Source organism: Haliotis rubra, unplaced genomic scaffold, assembly GCF_003918875.1.
Source record: "Haliotis rubra isolate DU_JTF1 unplaced genomic scaffold, ASM391887v1 Scf1388, whole genome shotgun sequence".
In the NCBI taxonomy this organism is placed as follows: Eukaryota; Metazoa; Mollusca; class Gastropoda; order Lepetellida; family Haliotidae; genus Haliotis; species Haliotis rubra.
The window spans coordinates 61582-81003 of record NW_025765323.1 but is presented as its reverse complement, the minus strand read 5'-3'; the positions used below and the strand labels follow the sequence as shown (position 1 = coordinate 81003).

At 42.5% G+C, this 19422-nt stretch overlaps 2 protein-coding genes across 4 annotated transcripts in view; one reads left to right on the top strand and one right to left on the bottom strand.

Moving 5' to 3' along the window:
- The window catches only part of LOC124268515 (collagen alpha-1(II) chain-like), a 78521-nt gene extending 76485 nt beyond the window's left edge, over positions 1 to 2036 (top strand). The window contains exons 28-29 of the mRNA XM_046703500.1: positions 271 to 366; positions 1752 to 2036. Of these exons, the coding sequence (XP_046559456.1) occupies positions 271 to 366; positions 1752 to 1909 (254 nt within the window). The 3' untranslated portion in view covers positions 1910 to 2036. The remainder of the gene's footprint in view (positions 1 to 270; positions 367 to 1751) is intronic.
- A 2738-nt stretch (positions 2037 to 4774) lies between these two features.
- Positions 4775 to 19422, bottom strand: part of LOC124268514 (sodium-coupled monocarboxylate transporter 1-like) — a 52212-nt gene continuing 37564 nt past the window's right edge. For 2 of the 3 annotated variants that reach the window (XM_046703496.1, XM_046703497.1), the window contains 6 exons: positions 19221 to 19291; positions 14620 to 14706; positions 13798 to 13985; positions 13234 to 13334; positions 11871 to 11995; positions 4775 to 5158 (listed from right to left, as the gene is read on the bottom strand). In XM_046703496.1, coding sequence (XP_046559452.1) covers positions 5039 to 5158; positions 11871 to 11995; positions 13234 to 13334; positions 13798 to 13985; positions 14620 to 14706; positions 19221 to 19291 — 692 coding nt within the window. In that variant the 3' untranslated portion in view covers positions 4775 to 5038. The other variant, XM_046703499.1, reaches the window with a different exon arrangement.

Here is a 19422-nt window from a genome sequence, read left to right as displayed (position 1 = left end):
TGTTTCGTAGAAGTCGTGCGACACACTTGCTCGTGTAATAATTTCTTCATTATCCTATTTTATTCATGTGCATTTGTGCAGTAAACACGGTAGGCAAGTGTGACTGCCCAGTTCATTGACGTCACGTTCAATTGTTTAATGACGTCACAGACGACGAAACACACAAACAATCACATGGTTGCTAGACAAAAGTAATATATGCACATGTGCACATATGATATTTATGACACTGGTTATGTTTCACCATATGGATAATAAATCTTGTTCCAGCCCCGGTAGAACCCACAGAGAAACGACAGACAATGATGAAAAAGACACGGAGTCTGGATGCTCTAGACGACGACCAGCCGATCTGGCTCGACCGCCGTATGTATTTATCTGATCAATGCCAAGTTCTACAAACATATATTCACCCCTGAGTGTTCTCTTGGCCGTGGGGGCGGTGGGGTAGCCGAGCGGTTAAAGCGTTCGCTCGTCACGAAGCCACGGGTTCGATTCCCCACAATGTGTGGAGCTCATTTCTGGTGTTTCCCGCCGTGTTATTGCTGGAATATTGCTAAAAGCATGATCGCTCACTCTGATTGGCCGTCTTGTGCTCTCACATAACCTGCGTAAAAGCAAAATGATCACAGGTCAGTTGGTTATAAAGGGATTAACTGCAGCTGATGCAGTCTGGACTTTATAACCATTGAGGCTGTGAGTGTTGCTCTTGTTTCATGTGGTTTTTTTATTAATTGGCAACAGAAATTTGTTGCGGCGAAAAGTGGCCTTGTAAAATGGCGTTCGTATATATATATATATATATATATATATATATATATGTGTGTGTGTGTGTGTGTGTGTGTGTGTGTGTGTGTGTGCGTGCGTGCGTGCGTGCTTCTATAATAGTTCCAGTGTTTGGGTAGTCAACTAACCCAAAGCCTCCCTTTAAATATGTTCAAATCGTTTAGCTAATTGCAGGTACAGCTAATTCTAAGTACGGGGTGCCGGTGTGGGTAGCTCTCATACCTTAACAAAGGCTGAATGTAGTCATAGCGCTAAGATTGCGTTGTACAAGGAAACCCAGGCAAACATTTCTGGAGAAAAGTAACCGGTTGTTCTATATACTGTTCAGATTAACAGTTTGGGAGATACTAAGCACATGACACATGTCTAATTGGGAAACAAGTACCTCGTATACCCGTCATGCCACTGCTAAGCTGGACCGCCTCCGTGGTGTAGTGGTTAGAGCGTCCGCCCGGAGAGCGGAAGGTCGCGGATTCGATCCGCGACCGCGTCATACCAAAAGACGTTACAATATGGTACTTGTTGGTCCCTGCCTGGCGCTCGGCATTAATGGGTACAACAACGACTGGTCGGCTCGAAGCCAGTATAATGTGTCTGAGTGTGGTATTCATGCTTCACTGCGGCATGGTATCTCAGTGGGCTAGCACTATAAAACCAGCTTCAGTCTGGGCTAGTACAAGCAGCCGCACATACACATACACACGCATGGACGTCGTCATATGAGCGAAATATTCTCAGGCACGACGTAAAACCCAATTCCACCACCACCACCACTGCTAAGCTATGAACTATGAACTATTCTGTTTACATCAGGCGTACCATGAAACACTGGTATACGTTCTGACTGATAATCTGCATGTTTGAGCATTCTGAACCTTGGATGACGTAAGGATAGCTGTATCTGTCAATATTATTACTTGCAAATATATGGATGTTATTGTTGTGATCCTGTGAAAACATTACAGATCAAAGCATTGACCTGAGTGAAATCGACGCCAGACGAGAGTACACGAGAGAACTCGAGATCATACAGGGCGACTCCGTGAAACAGTTAGTGAAGGGCTTTGAGGACTACAGTAGGAGGGTGAGCAGGGATTGGTCGGCCACCTCCCTTCCCTTGTAACAGGGTCCGGTGCTTGTATTATAGCAATCACTTCTTAAATGTCACACTTTGATACATTATATATTATACTTCTAACACGAGAGGGGCGGTGGGGTAGCCTAGTGGTTAAAGCGTTGGCTAATCACGCCGAAGACCCGGGTTCGAATCCCCACATGGGTACAATGTGTAAAGTCCATTTATGGTGTCCCCCGCCGTGATGTTGCTGGAATATTGCTAAAAGCGGCGTAAAACCAAACTCAGTCAGTCAGTCTAACACGAGATGTGAAAATTGGGCCTCTGTGACGTCACATCTATGACGTAACAATGGACCCAGTGTCAAGGACAATTGGCGTTTGGGTCATTTAATTAATTTTGTTACTCACACTTTACACTTGACATAACCAAGCATCCTTCCCTCTACATCAGTGCTAAGATGCTGCTTGTATCGCCCCTCCAACAATGTGGCTAGTTGGAGATATCCTTTTGTATAGTGTATAATTTAGGGAAATCGAACATATCAATTTGACAAGAGAATGCTGTCTCCACCCAGCCACCGTCTGACCCTGGCGGGTCTCAAAGATCTCACCGTAATATGTATATAGTCAGGTGTATCCACCCAGCCACCGTGGGACCCTGGCGGGTCTCACCACTGTGTGTATATGGTTAGGTAAAGGTGCTCATTTAGGTTTGTTTTTATCTGTGTACAAAGGGATACCAACTGTCTGTGATATGAAATGTTTATGTTAAAATTCCGAGATAGTGCTTTATAGATACTGGTCAGATACTTTTATATAACGAGGAGAAAGCACACCCAGCTGTCCAATATATTCCTGATTGAGCGTGTTGAATACACGAACAGTTAAATATACATATTCTTGTGCGAGTATCTCATAATGGTGATATTGTCCAATCTGCAATACTCACTGTTTGATCCGTGTCTGACGTACAGAAGCCGTGTGTCACGTACACATGCAGTGTTTGACGTACAGAAACAGTGTCTGATGTACAGAAGCAGTCTGACTTATGGAAGCAGTGTCTGACGTACAGAGGCAGTGTTTGACATACAGTAGCAGTGTCTGACGTACAGATGCAGTGTCTGACTTATGGAAGCAGTGTCTGACGTACAGAGGCAGTGTTTGACATACAGTAGCAGTGTCTGACGTACAGATGCAGTGTCTGACTTATGGAAGCAGTGTCTGACGTACAGGAGCAGTGTTTGACGTACAGAGGCAGTGTTTGACGTAGAGGGACAGTGTCTGACGGACATGAGCAGTGTTTAACGTACAGAGGCAGTGTTTGACGTACAAGAGCAGTGTATGACGTACAGGAGCAGTGTTTGACGTACAGGGGCAGTGTTTGACGTAGAGGGGCAGTGTCTGACGTACAGGAGCAGTGTTTAACGTACAAAGGCAGTGTTTGACGTACAAGAGCAGTGTATGACGTACAGGAGCAGTGTTTGACGTACAGGGGCAGTGTTTGACGTAGAGGGGCAGTGTCTGACGTACAGGAGCAGTGTTTAACGTACAGAGGCAGTGTTTGACGTACAAGAGCAGTGTATGACGTACAGGAGCAGTGTTTGACGTACAGGGGCAGTGTCTGACTTACGGAAGCAGTGCTTGACGTGTGTTTTTTCTTCAAAATCCTTGACGAATCACGAGTTCAGGGGGGCATACCATCGCTTGTCCTGGATGAATACAGTTGTATTGGTTCTCGTATTAGTTAGGATGTCATTACGTTCCAAGTTTTTCTTTCATTGTAAATAAAATATCTGAACTCTTGATGGTTGTGTTACTCAGCGGATCCTGGAACAATACAGGTATACATCTCTGCATAATGATCCTGTAGAACTGAATCCCTAACTTTATCTTGTTCTGACCAATCAGAACCAGGCATACTTCAGTGTCATGGTACAGTGGTGGATAACATCGCCGTTTGGAATTATGGTAGTGCCCCTGTTGTCAAGACATATCGCCTACCCTGTATTCCTCCCGGGTACCCACGTGTCACCATGAATGACGTCAGCATTGATATATGTTCATGTAATCTTCTTGAAAACCGGGCTGCAGGGTTCACGACGCAGCTATTGGATGTGTGGAGCTACGCCCCTCGTCCGTGCCAGAACTCATACCCTGGTTTTGTTGCCATCTTGATTCTTTGTTAGCACTACCCCTAGCTCTACATCACTACATCACTACATCACTACATCACGCGAAACACACAGACTGACCCCAAACCGGTTTATCTTGGCGTGTCAACATATTTATTTGTTGATTAAGGCACCAATACTCCAGACAAGGGCACCCTGTAGATACGACATGTCGTAAGTCAAGTAACCGGACTAGACAAACCCGTGAATGATGTAACGGGAAACGGTCCATGACCTCTGGGTGCCATGACATGCTGTCAACCTTAAGCTTGTAACCGGACTAGACAAGCCCGTGATTGCTGTAATGGGGGAAACAGTTCACTCACTCTTGGTACCATGACATGCTGTCAACCAAGTAATTCGACCAGACAAACCCGTGATTGCTGTAATGGGGAAACAGTCCACGCACTCTGGGTACCATGACATGCTGTCAACCAAGTAATTCGACCAGACAAACCCGTGATTGCTGTAATGGGGAAACAGTCGACGCTCTCTGGACACTATGACATGCAGATACCTGAGTCTGTCGATCAGATCTGTATGTCAGCCTGTTCCGTCCAACAGTGCTTATACTCTTCCTACTCAACTATACTTCCCCTAAAACAATGCGCATACCCTGGTCACTTGTAAACGTGGTCTGAATTCCAGGAGGTGACTCTGACCATTGTTTGATGTGTTCCTGTATTTCATCCTGACATATTGCACCTTCCCCTTCACTATATAAAACACGGGTAATCAGGTTTGAAATTTCTACGCTATTGCATGTTTTTATCTACAAAAGTTATCTGTGTATATAGATGTTGACTGGTTAGATACAAGCTTCATATTATGTCTTTATATCAACCATTCAGTAAACTTCTCCACACACAAACATTAACGGCATCTAGGAGTCACGTGACAGTTGACCACAAATTGACAAATGGTACCCTTGCTATTTTCTGTCTGTGATTCAGAAATTAGTTGGATCTTGTAGATTTTCTTCATAAACAATTGTAGGGGAAGGATTACGAGATGTGATGTTTGATTGACACCCCTTGGACCGGAGGCGTGTCCTCCACAGATCGATCTGTGGTTACGTTATACACTGTCACCACTTCCATCATCTTGGCCTCGGACCGAAGTTCCTGGAACAAGGAAGTAAAAACTCACGTCACTGGTGTATGGAATTGTTAAAAATCACATATCTCTATGGGGGTACAAATGCATAAATCACTAATTGCCATCGTTATAAATGAAACCCCGTCATTAAAACTACTCATTTCGATCTTTAATTAACTTAAATCGACCTTTTTGACAACAGTGCACAATTCTCACCCGCGAACAAATTTTAAATTAATCAGAGCGGCGCGTCTCCGTGACGTCATGTGAGGAGTAGATATGAGGGCCGATGCCATTCGTAACTACTCGTGTCATTCCGGCAAGCCGGATGGCGTCTCGTATCCCTCTCGTGGCCATGTTTGCGATTGGGCTCTGTCTAAGCGCAAACGGGCATGGAGATGAAAATAGCCTAGTACCATTACCAAGGAACGATAACTCTGAATTTCCAAACATGGCTTATAGAATATCCTATAGCCCGTGGGCAAAACAGCAATACAGTCATTCCCCTTTGTAAATATGTTTCAGTGTTTAAAGTTTCTGATCCTTTAGCTCAAAGTTTATGTTTGAATTGTGCTTTGCATTGTTTAGCGATGTTTCAAACTTCAACGCTGCCGCCATTTTCATGCTTCAAAATGCGTTTTACTACCCGCGATTTGATTGGTTTGCCACTATTCTTGGCAATAATGGCGTACGTTAGGGGTACGAGCCTTCTTGTAAGTCACGGAAAGAGGCGAGTAGTTACGAATGGGCCGATGCAGAATTCATGTACATTTCAGGGGCTAAATTATGTTGTTTACAGGTTTGTATAAACCTGAAATCGTGACAACTGTTGTGAAAAATGAAAGCTATATGTTCTCACTATCTACTGTCATTTAATTTTGTCTCCTGCTTTGCCTAGTTTCCGAGTTACAACTTGTTTTGATAGACGATTCTGTGAAAATCGCTTGGTGTCGCTCGGCCTTATTTGTTCGAGCCAGACGCTAGTGATAGTGAAAACGATGATCAGCCTCGCTCATCACGGTTACGGTTAATTTCTTCAACCTAAACAGTGCGACATTAAGAAGGGTAGATGTCCATCAGATGCAGTTATTTGAAAATATCCCCGGTAGTTCTTGTCTGATTGTAATAAAGTATCAAAGCAGTGTGGGCTTTTTCAGGTTTTCTAATGCCTGGATGGTATAATGACTGATCCAAATTGATCCCATTTCTCTGGGTTTTTTTACCTCGATATTTAATCATGTCATGTAAAAATATGACGTCTATTACGTCTGACATTTGATTTATTTGAATCCGTAAACTAAACAACCCTACTTTGCCATTGCTAGAAGAATCTGGTTATTTACTTAGGTAAATAGGTACATAGGTTTAGAACACAGCAAATGCTTATATGTATTTATTATGCAACAATGAAGTTCTGTTCGTATTCTCAAAATAGTGTCGGCCCATAAGTTTTCACATGCAATACAGCAATTAATACTCCCTTGTTGTAACCAGTGTCATGTGGTATAAAACTACATATGTTATTTGCTATCATTCACTTGATGGTCAGTTAATGAATTTATAACAGGTATAATTAGTGGTAGCACCACTTAGATTACCCGACAAAGGTTCCCGTTTGGCATTTCTTGTGTTGGAGTAAATACTCAACATTATAAACATTGATCAAAGGATTAACCGATAACACGCTGATTGAGTAATTACTTTTATCTTGCACAGCGGATTTGTCAAAAGGTAGTGTTTATGTATGTAGATTTACTAATCTATACTGAATATACTCTGTCGTGTCTGTGTCAGTGTAAAAACAACGTCTTCTTTCAAAGGACTAACCGCCAATACATTGATGATTGCTCGTTATTGGCTATTAACTAAATTACTTTTTTGAAAGAATGGCGGACATTATGCACTTAGTTGCAAGGTGTGCTATCTTGGGTGACCAATGAGACTATACACCAATGTGAAATACCTGAAACTTTTTTCGTATATTAGACTGTTAAAAGACACATCACTTGGAACAGCTGCAGATGAATGGCATATCACTTGTTTTTGTGGATATTGATGGATACATTCTTCGAACAAGCTAAGGTAATAGCCTGACATTGTTCCTATAACTTTAATCTGTTTTAATTTGAATATTTGCATTTTCTTTTTACTCACTTGTCGTAGCATTCAACAGAATCGTTGTTTTCGCCGTGAAGTGTAATGAGACAGACAACATACACTAGGGCGTGTGTGCGAATTATGATTCACATTGGCAAACTATCAAATGTCTAGATATTACAGTCCTGTTATAAATTCATTATAAGGTTCAGCAGATCGCCCGCTTTTTATTAAGTTTCAAAATGCCTACAAGTATGATAATAATCTTATTAGGAATATAAGACGAAATATAAAGACGTACATTGACTAGTATCTACATACTGGTGAGTGGATGTTAACCACGTGAATGTAGCAAGAAATTTATCGCGCAGTATTGTCACTTCGACCCCCACCTCGCTTCCGTGGAAGAAATCGTTATGTTACAAGTTGCAACTGTGTCATGCAAAATCCTTTTAGTCATGATTCAAATACATATTTAACTACGAGAAGAAAGTAGTTTTGATTTTCTAACTTGATGAAAACAAACCATAATCTCATTAATTCTAACAGACTTTAGCCCGTGACTTCACGATTTTCAAAAATGGCGGCGCCCCGTCGCGAACATCCGCCAGTCTGAGGATAAATGCTATTTAGGTTTGTTTACACCCAGTAATAAAATCAAAACTACTTTCTATTAGGTAGTAAAATATGTATTTGATTGAGGCTAATAGGATTTTGCATGACATAACTTATAACATGACAATTTCTCTCGTGGAAGCGAGGTGGGTGTCAATATAATACTATTTACAATATTATTGTCACTTCGACCACAACCTCGCTTCCGAGGAAGAAATCGTTGTTACAAGTTGTGTCATGGAAAATCTTTATGGTCATCAATCATATACATATTTTACTACAACTAGTAAGTAGTTTTGATTCTTTAACTTCCGTGAGCGATCTGAACACAAGTAAGATATCGTTCCAGGCTTCCACAAAATCATCAAAAATGACGAGCTTGCTACACACTTTATATACAGCTAACTGAAAATCCTTCCTCATATGACGTCACTGCAGTGCTCTGGCCACAGAGTTACGTAACCTGTCTGTGGTTTCGTTGGCGGGCGAGAGTGAAGCAGGCGACTTTTTGGCAACTTATAATCGCTCAGTATTAATTAACCAAACTTTTTTTAAGAATGAATTTGGTGTTCCGCATAAGACTAACCACAAATCTTTCATATGTAATGGTTAGAAGAGTACAAAAAAACAAAGTTTATTGTTCTTTAATGTATGTGTCGGTCTTCAATATCCTTCATGTGTTTCACTGCAACTAGCTGGCAAAATAACTACTGAACGTTGTAGAAAGACTGCAGAGCGTTTACTTTCAGCTGAAATAATCCTATGTTCAAGATTCGTGACTGATAAACCCATTGCCCTTAACGGTGTATCATGTATATTTCCCCATTTCTATTACATCCTTAACGTTCTCACATTATTGGCAAACATTACAAACATTATCTATGATGGTATACCCACTATTTCATACTGAGGTTCAGGGGGCCAACTTCACAAAGCTATCGTAGCGCTACGACTGTCGTAAGTCTTCGTTAAAGTTTAGGAGCTACGATCACCATAGCGCTACGACTGACGTAAGTCTATGTTAAAATGTGGGAGTTACGATCACCACAGCGCTACGACTGTCGTAAGTCTATGTTAAAGTATGGGAGTTACGATCACCACAGCCCTACGACTGTGGTAAGTCTATGTTAAAGTATGGGAGTTACGATCCCCATAGCGCTACGACTGTGGTAAGTCTATGTTAAAGTATGGGAGTTACGATCACCTTAGCGCTACGACTGTCGTAAGTCTATGTTAAAGTATGGGAGTAACGATCACCACAGCGCTACGACTGACGTAAGGCTATGTTAAAATGTGGGAGTTACGATCACCACAGCGCTACGACTGTCGTAAGTCCATGTTAAAGTATGGGAGTTACGATCGCCACAGCGCTACGACTGTCGTAAGTCTATGTTAAAGTATGGGAGTTACGATCACCACAGCGCTACGACTGTCGTAAGTCTATGTTAAAGTATGGGAGTTACGGTCACCACAGCGCTACGACTGTCGTAAGTCTATGTTAAAGTATGGGAGTTACGATTACCTTAGCGCTGCGACTGTCGTAAGTCTATGTTAAAGTATGGGAGTTACGATCACCACAGCGCTACGACTGTCGTAAGTCTATGTTAAAGTATGGGAGTTACGATCACCATAGCGCTACGACTGTCGTAAGTCTATGTTAAAGTATGGGATTTACGGTCACCACAGCGCTACGACTGTCGTAAGTCTATGTTAAAGTATGGGAGTTACGATTACCTTAGCGCTGCGACTGTCGTAAGTCTATGTTAAAGTGTGGGAGTTACGATCACCATAGCGCTACGACTGTCGTAAGTCTATGTTAAAGTGTGGGAGTTACGATCACCATAGCCCTACGACTGTCGTAAGTCTATGTTAAAGTGTGGGAGTTACGATCACCTTAGCGCTACGACTGTCGTAAGTCTATGTTAAAATACGGGAGTTACGATCACCATAGCGCTACGACTGTCGTAAGTCTATGTTAAAGTGTGGGAGTTACGATCCCTATAGCGCTACGACTGTCGTAAATCTATGCTAAAGTGTGGGAGTAACGATCACCTTAGCGCTACGACTGTCGTAAGTCCATGTTAAAATACGGGAGTTACGATCACCTTAGCGCTACGACTGTCGTAAGTCTATGTTAAAGTTTGGGAGTTACGATCACCATAGCGCTACGACTGTCGTAAGTCTATGTTAAAGTTTGGGAGTTAGGGTTGTCTTAGGGTTACGATCGCTTTGTGAAAGAGGGGCCCAGAACATTAACTTTATGTTCAAAGTACACAAGACACTTTATCATACATGCAGGCGAGGCGCAGCGCCTCAGGAAATACGGAATTTACAAGGGTCTTACAGTCCCGTACACCCTTCGAAAACACCGTGTGGCGAATTTATTACCCTTAAGATCTTTTAATTTAGCTTATCTTTAAATAACAACATTCAATCATGGGCAGAATGAGACACAAAACATTTCGCCATGATTTTTCCTGAACGGTCATAAAGGGAGATAACTCGGGATGGCTTGGTTTATGATTAAAAATATCGAATTTGAGGTTTTATCAAACGACAAGTGAAATACAGAAACATTTTATGTTTTGGATACATTTATTGACACAAACAAATAGGAAATTATGGCAATAGTTTTAGTGCTCTGTTTATACACATAGTTGTATAAGTCAACTCTAAAATTTCAACGCGAGAAGCCGTTTTGAAGCCACATTCCACCTAAGGTCATGGTCATTCGTACAACCCGTGTAGTGTGTCACATGACAGATTTGACGGGATATACGGTTCGTACACCCTGGCAAATCCACCACATGGTTTTGCATGCTTTGGCTATTGACCAATCAGATTTCGACAAATTTATCTTAAGGGTAATAATTTACTATATATACCTGCAGGTTTAATGACCAGGCATATATTTATTGATAAAACATACCTTTCAAAAGAATAACTGTCTCTACAAGACAGGTAAAATTAGTGAAAATCCAGGAACATGTATATCATCACAAATTTTAACTGTTAGTCAAATGTATCCTTAAATCTACTTGTCTCTGAACTTTTGAAAACATCCACAAAAGAGACCGATCCCTGAGTGTCAGACTTTCTGGACACATCCACATGTGAGACACACATTTGTGTGTCAGAACTGAACACATCTACCAGTGTCTGAACTGCAGGACACATCTACCAGTGAGACTCATCTCCGAGTGTCTGAACTGCAGGACACATCTACCAGTGAGACTCATCTCAGAGTGTCTGAACTCCAGGACACATCTGCCAGTGAGACTCATCTCCGAGTGTCTGAACTGCAGGACACATCCACATGTGAGACTCATCTCCGAGTGTCTGAACTGCAGGACACATCTACCAGTGAGACTCATCTCCGAGTGTCTGAACTGCAGGACACATCTACCAGTGATACTCATCTCCAAGTGTCTGAACTCAAGGGCACATCCGTCAGGGAGACCTACCTACGTGTGTCTAAACTGTGATCTACCTTCGGGTGTTTGACCTCTGAGAGCTACCACCGTGTGTCTGAAATCTGAGACCTACCTCCGTGTATTTGAAATCTGAGACCTACCTTCGGGTGTTTGAAATCTGAGACCTACCTTCGGGTGTTTGAACTCTGAGACCTACCTTCGGGTGTTTGAACTCTGAGACCTACCTTCGGGTGTTTGAACTCTGAGACCTACCTTCGGGTGTTTGAACTCTGAGACCTACCTTCGGGTGTTTGAACTCTGAGACCTACCTTCGGGTGTTTGAACTCTGAGACCTACCTTCGGGTGTTTGAACTCTGAGACCTACCTTCGGGTGTTTGAACTCTGAGACCTACCTTCGGGTGTTTGACCTCTGAGACCTACCTTCGGGTGTTTGACCTCTGAGACCTACCTTCTGTTTGACCTCTGAGACCTACCTTCGGGTGTTTGAAATCTGAGACCTGAGACCTACCTTCGGGTGTTTGAAATCTGAGACCTACCTTCGGGTGTTTGAACTCTGAGACCTGCCTCCGTGTATTTGAAATCTGAGACCTACCTTCGGGTGTTTGAACTCTTGGCTACAGCGGAGACATCTACTGACGGGGTCAGGCAGGCAGCAGATGAGGCGGTCGAAGAAAGGGACCAGATACGTCGTGTCAACATCACCCAGTTGATTCATGCCTGCCGGACATCACACAATGCATAGAAATAATTCTCAAACGATCGTTTAGAGGAACCCTGAAGCAAAAGAATGTCATTTATAGCAGATCAAGAAACGGTTAAACTGGTAAGCGGTTAAAAAGTCGATTGCTTGCTTTCGGAGATTGGGTAACATATTTCCTCATCACGGTCTACACCAGTAGGTTCAGAGCTGAATCTCTGTCTGGACGTCAGAACCGGCACACTTGTCATCCCGTCTGTGAACGTGTGAATTTGCTGAAGTAAATAGACGGACCACCAAATAGCCCGGTTCCAGCGAGTAAATGATACATGTTGCCTCGATTGTCACACAGAAGTATTAATGAGGCCATTCAGCTGGAGACAACCAGGGTGCCGTTCCACTAACCGATCCTAACCCTACGCCAATCGTAAACCCCTAAAATCCCAATCTTAGCATGACGTTACGATCGGCTTACCGTTCCACTAACCAATCTTACCCAAGTCAGTCGTAAAGTTAATATCCAAAGTCTAAGGCTGCTCCTGACCAACTTCATGAACTTAGGATCGCTAAAATCAATCGTAGAGAAAACCAAAATGGTGGCTTTCATATTCTATGTGAAGAAGGAGAAGAGCGAGCATTTCACCATGAACGCCCCCTAAAACCCACATGAAATGAATTTGTTTATTTCTGTGATGTAAACAAACACAGCACTGAAGCCTTACAAATGTGAGGCCAGTCTGACCACTGTCGTCATGGGAACACAGCCGAGGGAGTCAGTGTCATACATTTGTACAACAATATTGCAACGTCATGGTTTAGAATAGGGACGGGTCATGAAGTGAACAATGTAAGATCGGGACCGGCTACGATCGGCCTAAGATCGGTTAGTGGAACGGGTGTAACATTTAGTTAAGACGATTGTAAAATTGGCGTAACTTGCTAAGATTGATCTTAGTTAAGATCGATTAGTGGAACGGCACCCAGGGCCCATGTGAGCTCTATGACGTTAACAGCTATATGCCGAACCCCAGCTCTATGACGTTCGATGCTCTATGACGTCTATAGCTCTGTGACGTTCCTAGCTGTATGACGTTCGTAACTCGATGACGTTCGTAGCTCTGTGACGTTCCTAGCGCTATGACGATGTTCCTAGCTCGATGACGTTCGTATCTTTATGACGTTAGTAGCTCTATTAAAACAGACTTGTCACACAGTCAAAGCGCTTTGTACAAGCGGACGCGTGACCTGTTCAACTGACCTGTTAGGGCGCTGACCGCGAGACCAACAATGATCACCGTCCCAGCACCGATACCTGGGTACCACAGGTATGACACTGTGTACAGGGCTGATAAACCAGTACTGAAACATTATGGATAGAACACTGTGTACAGGGCTGATAAACCAGTACTGAAACATGGATAGGACACTGTGTACAGGGCTGATAAACCAGTACTGAAATATGGATAGGACACTGTGTACAGGGCTGATAAACCAGCACTGAAACATGGATAGGACACTGTGTACAGGGCTGATAAACCAGCACTGAAACATGGATAGGACACTGTGTATAGGGCTGATAAACCAGCACTGAAACATGGATAGGACACTGTGTACAGGGCTGATAAACCAGCACACTGAAACATTACGGATTGTACACTGTGTAAGTCTTTATGAACAAGTATAACATACGAACTAATATCTCGCATTAGCCTGTGGCTGTCGAACAGAATCTGCTTCAAAGTGGATGCTGTAGTAAGCAGTAATAGCCTGTCAGTTTGTCCTCCATTCAGTTTAAAGTCACATCACTACTCGCGCTACTCACTGTTGACTGGTAGCTTCTGATGTTGTCAGTATCGTTGACGTCGTTGTCGCCACGGAGATGGTGTTGTTAGAGAAGCTACAGTTGTAGGTTGGATACTCAAGACCAGACGGTGTTCCTACAACGGTGTAAGCTCCTATAGAGATCCAGAGAGGGAACACCAATCCCAGCACACCGCCGACCACTGCTCCCTGTAGAACATAATACACCGTAGACAAGAACACCGCCGACCACTGCTCCCTGTAGAACATAATACACCGTAAACAGGAACACCGCAAACCACTGCTGCTGTAGAACACAATACACCGTAAACAGGAACACCGCCAACTACTGCTCATTGTAGAACACAATGCACCGTAAACAGGAACACCGCCAACCACTGCTGCTGTACAACATAATACACCGTAAACAGGAACACCGCCGACTACTGCTCATTGTAGAACATAATACACCGTAAACAGGAACACCGCAAACCACTGCTGCTGTAGAACACAATACACCGTAAACAGGAACACCGCCGACTACTGCTCATTGTAGAACACAATACACCGTAAACAGGAACACCTCCGACCACTGCTGCTGTACAACATAATACACCGTAAACAGGAACACCTCCGACCACTGCTGCTGTACAACATAATACACCGTAAACAGGAACACCGCCGACTACTGCTCCTTGAAGAACACAATACACCGTAAACTGCTGTAGATAATATATTTTATCTAAGAAAATTACTCTTTTAACCATACATGAAGGAAGGACTAATCTATTTACTGCACACGAGACAAGGGTGTACCTGTCATCATCTGAGCCACTGTACTTACAATCCAGTTAGCCCAGGGGAAGAAGGCGCCGAGAGCAAACATCCCGAGCAGAGGCCCCGAGGCCGCCCCGGTGAAGCTCAGTGAGGCCTGAAACATGACACACCTAATGGAAGTAAGATCAAACGTGGAGACGCCCACCAAGCATCCTGCGCTAGTCGGGGATAGAGTGAGTAAGGGCTGATACTACTTGCTGTCCGGTATCTTTATCTTTTTGAACATGCATACGTTATGCATACGTTAAAGCTTTTTCAAACAGTGATAACAGGTGTTCGCCAAGAAGATTAGCATATTCTGCCATGTCAGCCTTTCCGTGACGTGTAATCTGTCAGTACAGCAATACAGATATACAGCAATACAGCAGTACAGCAATACAGATATACAGCAATACAGCAGTACAGCAATACAGCAGTACAGCAATACAGCAGTACAGCAATACAACAGTACAGCAGTACAACAGTACAGCAATACAACAGTACATCATTACAGCAATACAACAGTACAGCAGTGAAACAGTACAGCAGTGAAACAGTACAGTAATACAACAGTACAGCAATACAACAGTACAGCAATACAACAGTACAGCAGTACAACAGTACAGCAATACAACAGTGCAGCAATACAACAGTACAGCAGTACAACAGTACAGCAGTACAACAGTACAGCAATACAACAGTACATCATTACAGCAATACAACAGTACAGCAGTGAAACAGTACAGCAATACAACAGTACATCATTACAGCAATACAACAGTACAGCAGTGAAACAGTACAGTAATACAACAGTACAGCAATACAACAGTACAGCAATACAACAGTACAGCAGTACAACAGTACAGCAATACAACAGTGCAGCAATACAACAGTACAGCAGTACAACAGTACAGCAGTACAACAGTACAGCAATACAACAGTACATCATTACAGCAATACAACAGTACAGCAGTACAGCAGTACAGCAATACAACAGTACAGAATACAGCAGTACAACAGTACAAGAGTACAGCAGTACAGAAATACAACAGTACAGCAATACAGCAATACAGCAGTACAACAATACACCATTACAGCAATACAACAGTACAGCAGTACAGCAATACAGCAGTACAACAGTACAGTAATACAACAGTACAGCAGTACAACAGTACAGTAATACAGCAGTACAGCAGTACAACAGTACAGTAATACAGCAGTACAACAGTACAGCAATACAGCAGTACAACAATACACCATTACAGCAATACAACAGTACAGCAGTACAGAAATACAACAGTACAGCAGTACAGCAATACAGCAGTACAACAGTACAGTAATACAACAGTACAGCAGTACAACAGTACAGTAATACAGCAGTACAACAGTACAGCAATACAGCAGTACAACAATACACCATTACAGCAATACAACAGTACAGCAGTACAGAAATACAACAGTACAGCAGTACAGCAATACAGCAGTACAACAGTACAGTAATACAACAGTACAGCAGTACAGCAGTTCAGAATACAGCAGTACAACAGTACAGCAATACAACAGTACAGCAGTACAGCAGTACAGTAATACAGCAGTACAACAGTACAGTAATACAACAGTACAGCAGTACAGCAGTTCAGAATACAGCAGTACAACAGTACAGCAATACAACAGTACAGCAGTACAGCAGTTCAGAATACAGCAGTACAACAGTACAACAGTACAGCAGTACAGAAATACAACAGTACAGCAATACACCATTACAGCAGTACAACAGTACAGTAATACAACAGTACAGCAGTACAGCAGTTCAGAATACAGCAGTACAACAGTACAACAGTACAGCAGTACAACAGTACAGCAGTACAGAAATACAACAGTACAGCAATACAGCAGTACAACAGTACATCAATACATCAGTACATCAGTACAGCAATACAGCGGTACAGCAATACAACAGTACAGCAATACAGCAGTATACCAGTACAACAGTACAGAAGTACAGCAATACAGGAGTACAGCAATACATCAATACAGCCGTAAAGCAGTACATCAGCACAGCAGTAAAACAGTACAGCAATACAGCAGTATACCAGTACAACACTACAGAAGTACAGCAATACAGGAGTACAGCAATACATCAATACAGCCGTAAAGCAGTACATCAGCACAGCAGTACAACAGTACAGCAATACAGCAGTATACCAGTACAACAGTACAGAAGTACAGCAATACAGGAGTACTGCAATTCAGCAGTAATACAGTACAGCAATACAACAGTACAGCAATACAGCAGTACAGCTATAAAGCAGTACAGGAGTACAACAATGCAGCAGTACATCAATACAGCAGTACAGCAGTACAGCAGTACATCAATACAGCAATGCAGCAATACAGCAATACAGCAATGCAGCAATACAGCAATACAACAGTACAGCAATACAGCAGTACATCAATACAGCAATACAGCAATACAGCAGTACAACAGTACAGCAATACAGCAATACAGCAGTACAACAGTACATCAATACAGCAATACAGCAATACAGCAGTACAACAGTACAACAGTACAGCAGTACAACAGTACAGCAGTACAGAAATACAACAGTACAGCAATACAGCAGTACAACAGTACATCAATACATCAGTACATCAGTACAGCAATACAGCGGTACAGCAATACAACAGTACAGCAATACAGCAGTATACCAGTACAACAGTACAGAAGTACAGCAATACAGGAGTACAGCAATACATCAATACAGCCGTAAAGCAGTACATCAATACAGCAATACAGCAGTACAGCAGTACAGCAGTACATCAATACAGCAATACAGCAATACAGCAATACAACAGTACATCAATACAGCAATACAGCAGTACAGCAGTACAGCAGTACATCAATACAGCAGTACAGCAATACATCAATACTACAGGACAGTAGTACAGCAATACATCAATACAACAGGACAGTAGTACAGCAACACAACAATACAGCAGTACAACAGTACAGCAATACTACAGGACAGTAGTACAGCAATACAGCAATACTACAGGACAGTAGTACAGCAATAAAGCAATACAGCAGTACAGCAGTACAACAGTACAGAAGTACAGGAATACAGCAGTACAGTGAGACAACAAGACAGCAATACAGCAGTACAGCAGAACAGCAGTACAGGAGTACATCAATACAGCGGTACAGCAATGCAGCAGTACAGGAGTACATCAATACAGCAGTACAACAGTACAGCAGCACAGCAGTACAGGAGTACATCAATACAGCAGTACAGCAGAACAGCAGTAGACCAGTACTGGAATCGGGAATACAGCAGTACAGCAATATAACAATACATTAGTACAACAGTACAACAGTACAGAAGTACAGCAATACAGGAGTACTGCAATACAGCGGTACAGCAGTACAGCAATACAAAAGTACAGCAGTACATCAATACAACAGTACAACATTACAGCAATACAACAGTTCAGCTGTACAGCAATACAAAAGTACAGCAGTACAGCATTACAGCAATACAACAGTACAGCAGTACATCAATACAACAATACAACAATACATCATTACAGCAATACAACAATACATCATTACAGCAATACAACGGTACAACAGTACAGTATTACAGCAATACAAGAGTACAGTATTACAGCAATACAAGAGTACACCAGTCCAGTAATACAGCAGTACAACAGTAAATCAGTACATTAGTACAGCAATACACGGGGCAAGAGGTTCAAGTCACACTAGAGACCTGTATCTGACATCGCTTTGATGACTGATCCATCATCTTGAAAGACCTCCCACATAGCTGACTTAACATCGTTTAAAAACTTTACTGAGGCCTTGAACTGTGTAGCTATGACTTTTGAGCAGGAGTCATATGACGTCATTTGTTATTTTTATGCTAATCTAGCTCGATTGTACTGTAAGCCTTGACTATTGCTTTATGCTGTAAGGTGACTCTTGGAAGGTGGGACCCAATCATGTTGTGGCATAGAGATGACAGCGATGAGCGTGACAAAGTTCTTAACGTGTTTCAGTGTTGGTGACAAGGCGTTACATTACATGGGATCACATTACATGGGATCACATAACATGACATCACATTACATGGGATCACATAACATGACATCACATTACATGGGATCACATAACATGACATCACATTAGAGGGATCACATCATATGATATCATACTACATTGGATCACAATACATGGGATCATATCATGTCATATGGGATCACATTGCAGGGGATCACTTTACATGGGATCACATTACATGGTTTCACATCACATGGTTTCACATCTCGTGGTTTCACCTCTCACGGGATCACATCGCATGACATCACTTTACATGGGATCACATTACATGGTTTCACATCACATGGTTTCACATTACATGGGATCACATCTCATGGTTTCCCATCACATGGGATCACATCACATGGTTTCACATCACATGGTTTCACATCTCATGGTTTCACATCTCATGGTTTCACATCTCATGGGATCACATCGCATGACAACACATTACAGGGGATCACATTACATCCCACTATGTATCCCACAGAACACATTCCCCGCCCATGTTACAGTGTCATGAGCCTCACCTGTAAAACTGTTCCACCAAGATTCTTTGCCATAAAGGCCGTTCCGATACCAGCTCCACCAAACACCAGCACTACAAGGTAAACAGGGAACACATCTTTTAAGTAAGATGAAGAAAAATGTGTGTTTTACAGTGGATAACACTGTATCAAGGACTCGGGTACGACCTGTGACACGTATATCTCACACCGAAACATGATTCAA